The following is a 10,362-nucleotide window of genomic DNA, read 5'->3' as shown; positions in this document are numbered from 1 at the left end:
AATGAGAGTCTAAAGCATCTTTATAAAGACCTCACTAAAGGACACCTCCAAAAGTCTGTTGTAATCTTTTTTTCGCGTGATAATCGATTATCCACTTATGGTAATCGATTATGCATTTAATGAATGCACAACAACAAAAAATATGCTCAATATCTCCTACGACTAGTTGTGATAATCGATTATGGTACATCATAATCAATTATGGATAAATTGATTATCATACTCTAGTAATCAATTATTCCAAAACGAAAATGAGTTTTAGTAAACTTTAAAAATCTCTTTGTGATAATCGATTATCTTAAGTAGCTAATCAATTATTGTAGAGCTTTTTGACTCCAAAATGAATTTTAAAGCATAACTTACATGGAATAAAACAACATATAAAGCCCTATACATAAAACTACTCATTACAAAAGTTTTAATACATAAAACAAGTCTTCATGAAGGTCTTCTTGCAAAATGAGCACTTGTGTCTTGATTTGGACATCATCAAAACTTCTATGCTTCACGATTATGGTAACAACCAAGACATGAGAGAGTTCAACTACTTAAAATAATGCAATTCAATTTAAGCAGCATATAGACATAAGATTTATAATGAAAGCATCTCTCTCTTGCCTCACAAACTCATTCCTACTTGACTACTACATATTTGATCATTCACTCAATGCCTAAAATGAGGATGTGAGGTCTATATTTATAAATTGTCTAGGACAATGCTTAGCTCCAACTTTAGCGCTTCAGCCACAAAGATTTCATTCCTGATCTTTCCAAACCACGCCTTCTTAGGGCTTAAGTCGCACATTTAAGGCTCAAGCTATTAAAGTTACATTATAGATCCTTCCAAATGTGGGTGTTTGAGGTTTCCTCACGGGGTTTGCTCATTGTGGCTCAACCTCAATCCTACCACACTAGCCATAGTTGGCCTAAAATTGAATCATTTTAATCCAATTTCTCTATTTTCCACTTTAACTCTCTTTTGATGCTTAAAGCTATAAAACAAACTAAATAAGGGTAATTTAAGTAGCATCTAAACTAAATGAAAACAAGATAACTGTTCAAATTGTATTAAAATTCACTTAATTTGGGCACTTGTCACTTATACTTAATGTTTATCATCACCTTAAAAAATCCTTTAATAGTCCCACATACTAAAATGAACCAACATCATAGGATTAAACTCTAAATTTGTTTCAGTGAATCCATACTACATAACCACTCTGTATAAAAATTAGATAAACAGAACAATTAGTTTACAATCACAATCTACACAATAAAGTCTATAAAAAAAAAACTTACCCAAAAGTCGTGTCTTAGAGTCCTCGGCATAGGGAACACAAAGGAGTTATTTACTACTCAGATATCGTGGAAGTCTACTTAGAATTGTCACATTAGCCTTCTCATTGACATTCCACAAATTATTTCCTATAGATTTGAACTTTGCCTTTGCCATAAGGGAAACGAGGAGTATAGTCAAGATGGAACAATACTCATCTTTTGGAATCTTTAGAAGAACCCTTTAGTTTGAAAAGCCTCGTCTTAAAGTTTTTGAATGATAAACATGGAACCGCACTAAGTAACATTGAAGGATACCAAACTGACTTTAGCCCCATACTTAAGTTGGTATAAATACATTTTTTTAGTCGTAATGGTTATCTTTAAGTGATGACATCGAATTTGGAAAGTCTTCAGAAAGGCCAAACTATTTGCATGAAGTTGGAACAACACAATGTTTAAAGCACACAACATCTCATACTCAAAATCAAAGAGAGGAAAGGTAATATCCAAATCTTTACAAAGTACTCATACACAAAGGTGCAATCCTCCCCATTTGTTAAGGACTTCATATATACCCTATCCTCGACTTTACAAATTGAGGCAACCACATAGTCGATCATCCCCTCAAGGCACATATTAAAAAAAGAACAAAACTCTAGAATCATTTTTAGAGGTGTTTCGGGTGTAACATCAAGGTCAACTGCTCGGTTTCTAGTGTGTCATCCAAAGTCCAAGTTTTGACCAGTAAGACTCACGTGTGCGTCCAAACTACTCTAATGGTACTTGTAGAAGTTATTTTGATGCTAAAGTCAGTAGATAATCTAATAACAACCTCCTTAGCAAGGTTGGGACAAACCTAGAAGAGAAGTTATGGTGATGGTGAAAAATGGAACAAAGGGTGCAAAATTTGGTAGGTTAGGATGTGAAGGCTCGTGACCTTTAGTGTTTTAAATGGTGATGAGGTGGTGTTTGATGGTTCTCATAGAGAGGTTAAGCCAACTCTAGAGTAAGGTGGCTAGAGGAGACCAATACGATGCTCTAACCTTTGGTGACCTAAAATAAGTAGTATAACACAAAATGACAACATAACATTACTTAAATTCAAAGGTGAATACAAGAATGAGAGACACTTCTATTTATAAGCTAATGGTGTCTCCAAATTGTAGAGGCTAGACCTAAAACCCCAAACTTGGCTAGCTTGGAGAACAAGGTGAAAAATCCTCTCCATTAGGAGGAGGACATGTGGCCACTACCTATAGAAAATCCTCTCCAATGTAAGCATGACACATGGCCACTCTCACAAAAGTTTGGACATCTTACTTCTTGCTCTTGAACATCCCACTTGGTCAACATTGGGCATTGCCCTTTGTTGACCTAAGTGGTATAAAAACCCTACACTGAGTGTTACTCCCTCCACCACCCCATCTTCTCCCTCCACCTCCCCAATTTTTTCTAAATTCCAATCTTACCCTTTTTACTTTTACCTTTACCTATTTTACTTTTTATTTTTTAAAACCCTAATCCCCTTTCACTTTCACTCTTTCTCTCAGAGGCAAGCCCCCACCCCTCACCCCCACTTTCACTTTCTCTCTTTCTTTTCAATTTCCACATTCGTTAACACTTAATATAATTAATTCCTACCATTTTCTTCACCAACAGTGTCACGAGTCTCCTTAACCTTCTCTACGTCACCACATATATCACACCTATCAGAACTAGTTTATTAAACCTACACCACATTGAGAAATCCTCACATCCACATATGTTGATGAGCTACCACATGAAATTTGTTGTTCAAACTGTCAACTTCTTTCTATTACTTTTTAAAAAATATGACAAAAATGATCAAACCATATACAATATATAACGTAACTAAGCTTTCGAGAATAAAGAATGAAGAAAAGGTGAAAATGGAGAATTGTGTTAACGGATGTGGAAATTGAAAAGAAAGAGAGAAAGTGAAAGTGGGGGTGGGGGCTTGCCTCTAAGAGAAAGGGTGAAAGTGAATGGGGATTAGGGTTTTAAAAAATAAAAAGTAAAATAAGTAAAGGTAAAAGTAAAAAAGGTAAAATTAGAATTTATAAAAATTTGGAGAGGTAGAGGGAGAAGACGGGGTGGTGGAGGGAGTAACACTCCCCTACACTACTTGGCCAAAAATACAAGGCCCAAAATAAAACCTACACTACTAGGCCCATAATATAAAGCCCAAATAAATCATAGACTATTTGACCCAAAATACAAGGCCCAAAAATTATTCCTACTCTAGAAGCTCCATGATGGTCCAAGATGGCCCAAGAGAGAGAGTTTAGACTCATCTTTTATCGATGACTTCAACTCTCCTTGAAAGTAGTTGGCCATGACTAGGGGGTATGTCATCATGATCGATCTGTATAGTATTATTGTAGTGATGCATGTGTTACATGTCTAATGTATGTGTTACATGTCTAATGCATATGTCAAAAGTCATATCTTAAAGTTTTATTTGTAGTGGTTGTTATGATTTTTTACTTTTTTAATCATGTAATCATACCTTAATCGGTATTAATAGGTTGATTCGTAATTATCATTCTATTAATTCGACTTTCATTTCGGTTAGCTATGTCATTCGGTTAGGATAGTCATTTGTAACTTAGGATAGTCTCCCAAGTTTCATATATATCATTATCCTTTATATCAGTTGAGTTGATATTCACGGGCTTAACAATCCTATATATATACCATATAGTATCCAAAAAGTACTAATTCAATTTCATACATTTGATGCTTATTATCACTATAATAGATCCTTACTTGATGACTTAAGTATCTGAAAGTCTTTTCGCTTGAATATTCTCCCATAGCACACTTGAAGCTTGCCCACTAGCAACAACTTGACACTCAAGAGTTTCAACTTTGTCAGACTCCTCGTCAAATACCAGTAAAAACAGTTATTTATACTCATGATTGGATGATGTTAGATCTAACAATAATTTGAAACTTTGACGGTACATTGTTTTTCTCCTCACAATGGATATCTCTCTTTTTATTTAAGTCAGCAGACTTTAAGTAAACTTTATCCATTACCTCCAAATTTTAGACACCCTTTAGTTTTGTATAACCCAATAAATAGTAATAAAAAACACAATGTGAATTACTTCAATGATGAATAGTTTTCTTCACCACATACTTTAGCTGGACAGATTATTTTTACAAATTATGATGCGAAACATGTTTACAATTCATATTATTCATGAAACAAATGTTCTACTAACGGCTGAAAGCTAGAGTTCCAAACATTTTCAAAATAAACGAGAATGAATAAGAAATTACAAAACAAGATGAATATAAAAGGGCCTATGCCAAAAAGTAAATAAAGATAAAAAACAGAAAGGGAGTTTTCAATGCTAGAAATGGAGCTTAATGTACAGCTCTTCAGGCTTTCTTCTGTTTTTCTACTGGTGGTGGTGGGGGAAAGACAATACGGAACAGCCATGCGGCTAGTATTGATCCAACGAATGGGCAGATCCAGTATACATAGAAGTGGTCCCATTTGTCGTGCCATTTCTCAAAGTATGCCCAACCAAATGCCTGAAAATAACACCAATCAGAGTTCTTTACCATCATGAGTTACTAAAGAAAAAATGGTCACAGCTTCGGGGTTTTACAAAATCAACTTTAAAGGATGCAAAAGCAAAAACATGCTACTAAAATTAGCTGCTTTCTTTTGTTTCAAAATTCACCTCAATGTTTCATATATATATGCGTGTGTGTGTGTTCAGTTACTAGTGTTTTATTTAATAAAGATACCAACAAACACCACCTTATCCAAGAGAGTGAAACAACAGTGATGTTTGTTTGAACAAAGCATTCACTTAAAAAAGCAGCCTACCATGAAACTTGGTCTCTGAACATCGATAGGGGATTGATCACTTCTATTACAGAAAGGTCAAAAAGAAATCTAAGCAAACTTTGGCAGCCTAACTATTCCAGCTACATTTTCGACAGTGACCGTATCGATTACAGTGAGTCAAATGATTGGAAGTTTTGGAGTTGCAAGCAATTAGATGCTTACTGAGCAACTAATCACAACCAAATGAAAATGAAGGGGATTGAGAATGCTGATATCCAAGTGTCCCAGCAAGGAAAAAAAAAGAAAAGAAGGTTGACACTTTATACTTGATATGTTAGCATTGACAGTACATCAATTTATGATTACTTAGGTGCCGGAATGGCTCATATATTACGAACCCAGGAGTACCATATCCATCTTTGTCAATGAAAGAGGACAAAGTGAATGAGAAATTGTCATAGGTACCAAACTCCAATGACTGAAAAAGTACATCAGAGCCAAACTAGAACGGAGGAGTTCCCTTAGAGACAAAAGAACTGGTGTATTAAGGTCAGACAAAATGAAAAAAATGGAACTAAAGTCACTAAACTATGAACTAATCATTACACAGTAACTCCAAATAAGTTCAAATCTCATGAAAGCATCTCGTGTTTTCACTGCAGGGAATTATTTGACTCCACCTTGTATTATAGCGTGTAATAAGTGGCAAAAGGGTGTAAAGTGTAGTACGTTTTAATAACTTGACTACTGCATCTCAACTAAATAACTTATATCAATGTCAATGGATAACATAAAAGCTAACTCAAATCACCTCATTTATCATACATAAGGGCTACTAATCGGATGGTAGAGTTGATATTAAATTCTGTTTTCTTTTTTCAAGAGTTTCACTCTCCATCTTTTATTTAAGATCTAGAACTCTACTTGAAAACACACAGGAACATTTTATATAAGTTATCACCCATCGTTCAAGAATCAAAGACAACTTCAGTAAAAAATGATAATTGTTAAGATGTCCAACAACAGTTAACATGAAAAATGCAGTACAAAGATATGAAAATCTGATGTGTATAAAAATCTCAGTGGAAAAATCCCTATCAGATGCTACTAATATTTAAGTACAGGAACAAAAAGAGAAGGGAACTATAAACTACGTACACAATCTTCCAGCATGAGTGCACACACCATACTACATAATATATAGCAGTATACCATAACATTAAGTTCTACAATTCCCAATTTTTCTGAAAAATATAACTACGGAACATTCAAACTTGAGGTGCAATCAGAAAGTAATGAAAAAGGCATTAAAGAAATAAGAGAAATCTGGAATCCTTCAAGGTTTAGATGAGAGAGTATACTAAAACTTGTGCACACCACACCCCAAGAAAATCAGTGATAATAAATGGCGGAGGCAATAAAGTAATTGTTGATATTATATGATTTTAGGTGTAAGTAGGAAGAGAGATAACATGAAACACTCATAGATATTAATTGAGATACACTACATTATAGGACTTTAAGAGTGTATGACAGGAGGAAGAGAAATTAAATGAAATAAGATGTTATAGGCTGATAGGCTGAGGTTTAGTAGGTCTGTTGGGACTGTTGGGTGGTTAGAAGTTGGTTGTCAAGAAGGGTTAGCTTTATAAGGGGGCAGGGATGTCTTGGGACAGGGATGTTTTTGCTTTGTAGTATCTTAGACAGGACCATTGCATCCTGTGTGAAGGGGAAGTGTTTCCTTGGAAGTGTTTGGTCTGTATACCCTGTATTCTTTGTCTTCAAGAATAATATACAGATTGTTTTCAGTGTTGCTGTGTGTGTGAGAGAGTGTTTTTGCGTGAGTGCTGGATTTCTTGCTTCAAGAAATCTATCACTACACGTGTTGACTTGTTCATAAAATCTGGAGTAGTGATAAAACTTACTAAACTCTAGGCTTGTTACAAACAAAGTAACACAAGTAAAGATTAATGAAAGGAGGAGCGTAAAACAGTAGCTGAGAAATTGTCTGAAACATGATGATTGGTAGTAAGATAGAGAAAGAGGTGATCAAAATGAAGAAAAAGGCAGGAAGAAGGAAAACTCACATGAAGGTATTATACAATGGAAGGGAGCTAAAAGCACCAGAAGATGTAATAAGGTTGAAAGAAAGCAAGACAATTAATTTGAGGGGAAAATCAAACAATTAAAGTAGAACTGAGTTTAACGGAGTTTGGCCATGGAATAGTGTCAGGATAGGTCAGGATTTACATGTATACTTCAATAATAGCATATTAGCATGTTCAGTTTAGGTATAGAGGAAAACATACAGATGAAGCATTATTAAATACAAATTATTAATCCATTGAGGTACTTAGTGGTAATCACTTACAAAGGCAGGGTTCATAGCTGGTCCAGTGTAACTAGCACCAACAGTGATCAAAACCACAGTTGAGATTGCCAGCAACAAAGTCTTTGCGGTGCCACTGCGAGGACCCCTGATCATGATGAGGAGAACAAGAAATGTGATCACAAATGTCAGCACCCCTTCTGCTAGAGCTCCAGTATGCAAGCTAACCTTCAAAGAAGGCCCTGCAATGAAGTGCCTATATTTCTCTGGCATATACTCCATAACAGCCAGAACACCACCCACTGAACCCAGTACCTGTGAAACACCACCACCACAAACACTTACTAAATTAACTCAATTTAAAAATGCTTTCATAAATTTATTTTGGCACAACAAGAAGCATATCATAACACAGGTTTTAAGATTTGGGTCTACAACCACAATTGTGACCTTGTAACTGCAATTTTTATCGCATCAGTCATACTTGTCAGCAACAAGTTTTTAAGAAAAGTCTGCAACAGGGCCATTAAAGTTTTTGAGGCCAGTCCCTATTGTAACCGCATCCACCAGATTTGTCCAAAATTTCCTACAATACTAAAGAAGATGACAATAATAGAACCTCAATATGGACTGTAACTGCAATTTAAAACCTGGTCTGATCTGCAGTATCTCACCAATATTTTATATTGATTAGAAACGTCACATTAACTCCAGAAATGTGACAACTACTACAATTTCAAACCTTCAACATAACTAGCAAACCTTAACGTTGCAGCTCTCCAAAACCCCAACGCATGCACCATTATGGCAACATTTGCCAAATTAAAACTAGTACCTATGTGTACTGTATATAAGTTTTGCTCCTTCTTAGAACCTCCAATGATAAAAGCAGACAAAAATGACCATAATTTAAAAAGCAAATTACATGACATTTTTTTCTCCAATTACACATGCACTCTAGCTTTTTCAAAACCTAATATAAACAATTCCTTTGCTTTAAAAACACTATTATATTGTCAGCATTTTTACAGTACACAGCACAATTTTAAGTTTTAAACACCCCATACAGAAAGAGTATAATTTAAGAAAATTCCAGGCAATGCCTATCGTGATTTACTCTAATTTAAAATCTTGAACGTGACTAACGAACCTGAGCAGGGAACCGGAGAGCCATTGAGAAAAGGGTGTCATCGCCAACACCAGCGGCGTAGAGAGAAGCATTACCGGTGGGGTTGAAGCTGGCACCGCCCAAGGCATTGGCAATGAAGGTGAAGATGGTAACGAGGATAAAGATGAGCGAAGTGATGACAACAGAGTCAGCGTAATGAAAACCATTGTAGGACGCATGATGAATTTCAAGCGCTTTTGTTATGACATCGGTGACCAACCCCAACATGGAGGAAAAGAAGACCCACAAGAAAGTCAACACCAAATCTCCAGTGGCTGCTTTTATTGCACTAACCATCTTTTCTGGCTATTTTCTTCTCCTCTGGATCCCTGATATCTTTTCACCTTTTGGATCGCACAACAGTGTTGCAACGAAGTTTCTTTTCGTCGCTGTTTTGGGCTCTTCCTTTTACTTGCTTTTGATGACAAAACGAAGAGAGCAACGAAGCTATGATTGTGTTGCGGATCTAGATAATGTGAGCGATAAAAATGTCTCGATACGCTCAAATATTATGTTTATCAGTCCCATCAACCGAAAAACAACAAAATATAAAACAGAAAACAAGAGCCGTTGTAATTCAACTTGAGTTGTCAATGATTCAGAATATTACAAAATATAATATATATATATATATATATATATATATATATATATATATATATATATATATATATATATATATATATATATATATATATATATATATATATACGGGTTTGCTAACGCGCGTACGCCTGTTTTTCAGTTGGTACGTTTCCTCTCAACCCTTTCTCTTTCATCTTTTTCACTCCAATCTTTTCTCTGTCATCCCTACTGTAGCCCCAATTGAAAAAATCAAAAATTTCTCTCAACCTTTTCTCTTTCATCTTTTTCACTCCAACCTTTTCTCTGTCATCGCTACTGTAGTTCCAATTGAAAAAATAAAAAACATTTGCCTTTAAACAATTTGCCTTTGTAAAGAGTTGAGTCATTGACATATTCACCTTCAGGCAAAGGTTCATTCAAGATCTCTTCAATTTCACCATCTTCACTAATCTCTCTAATTTCATCATCTGTAGAATCATCATCTCTAAATAACTCCTCCAGGCCAATTACCAATTCTTTTGGATGTCATTATGCTTAGATAAAATTATATACGACAAAAATTATAAAATGAAAACTCATTATAAAGTCATTTTTTGTAAGAAATTGTTTAACAATGAGTGTTTCTGATTTTTTTCAAGGCCAATTACAAATTCCTTTGATGTCATTATGCTTGTGAAAATTAGATAAGACAAAAATCATAAAATAAAAACTCATTATAAAATCATTTTTTTGTAAGAAATTGTTTAACAACCAGTATTTCTGATTTTTTCCAAGTCAATTTCCAATTCTTTTATGCTTGTGAAAATTGGATAAAATTAGATAAGACAAAAATTATAAGATGAAAACTCATTATAAAATAATTTTTTTGTAAGATGGTTTAACGACAAGTATTTTTGATTTTTGATTTTTTCAATTGGGGCTACACTAGGGATGACGGAGAAAAGATTGGAGTGAAAAAAATGAAAAAGAAAGGGTTGAGAGGAATGAGAGAGGTGAGTAAGGGTTTAGGGGTTTCTTTTTTTTTTTTCTTAACCTTAAAACTTAGAATCCATGATATATAAAGATATTTTTGTCCACTAAAACCCGGTACACATTGCTAAAACGTATCAACTGAAAAACAGGCGTACGCGCGTTAGCAAACCCATATATATATATATATATATATATATATAT

At 34.7% G+C, this 10,362-nt stretch overlaps 1 protein-coding gene across 1 annotated transcript; it reads right to left on the bottom strand.

Annotated features, from left to right (window-relative positions):
- Positions 1–4,444: 4,444 nt before the first annotated feature.
- Positions 4,445–9,110, bottom strand: LOC108344924 (aquaporin SIP1-1). The gene is made up of 3 exons (XM_017583463.2): positions 8,587–9,110; positions 7,479–7,751; positions 4,445–4,845 (listed from the first exon to the last, which is right to left on the bottom strand). The coding sequence occupies exons 1-3, from the start codon at positions 8,899–8,901 to the stop codon at positions 4,690–4,692; spliced, it is 744 nt and encodes a 247-aa protein (XP_017438952.1). The 5' UTR covers positions 8,902–9,110; the 3' UTR covers positions 4,445–4,689.
- Positions 9,111–10,362: the final 1,252 nt, after the last annotated feature.

The sequence above is a fragment of the Vigna angularis genome, chromosome 8 (genome assembly GCF_016808095.1).
Source record: "Vigna angularis cultivar LongXiaoDou No.4 chromosome 8, ASM1680809v1, whole genome shotgun sequence".
NCBI lineage: Eukaryota > Viridiplantae > Streptophyta > Magnoliopsida > Fabales > Fabaceae > Vigna > Vigna angularis.
This window is presented reverse-complemented; position numbering and strand designations above follow the sequence as displayed.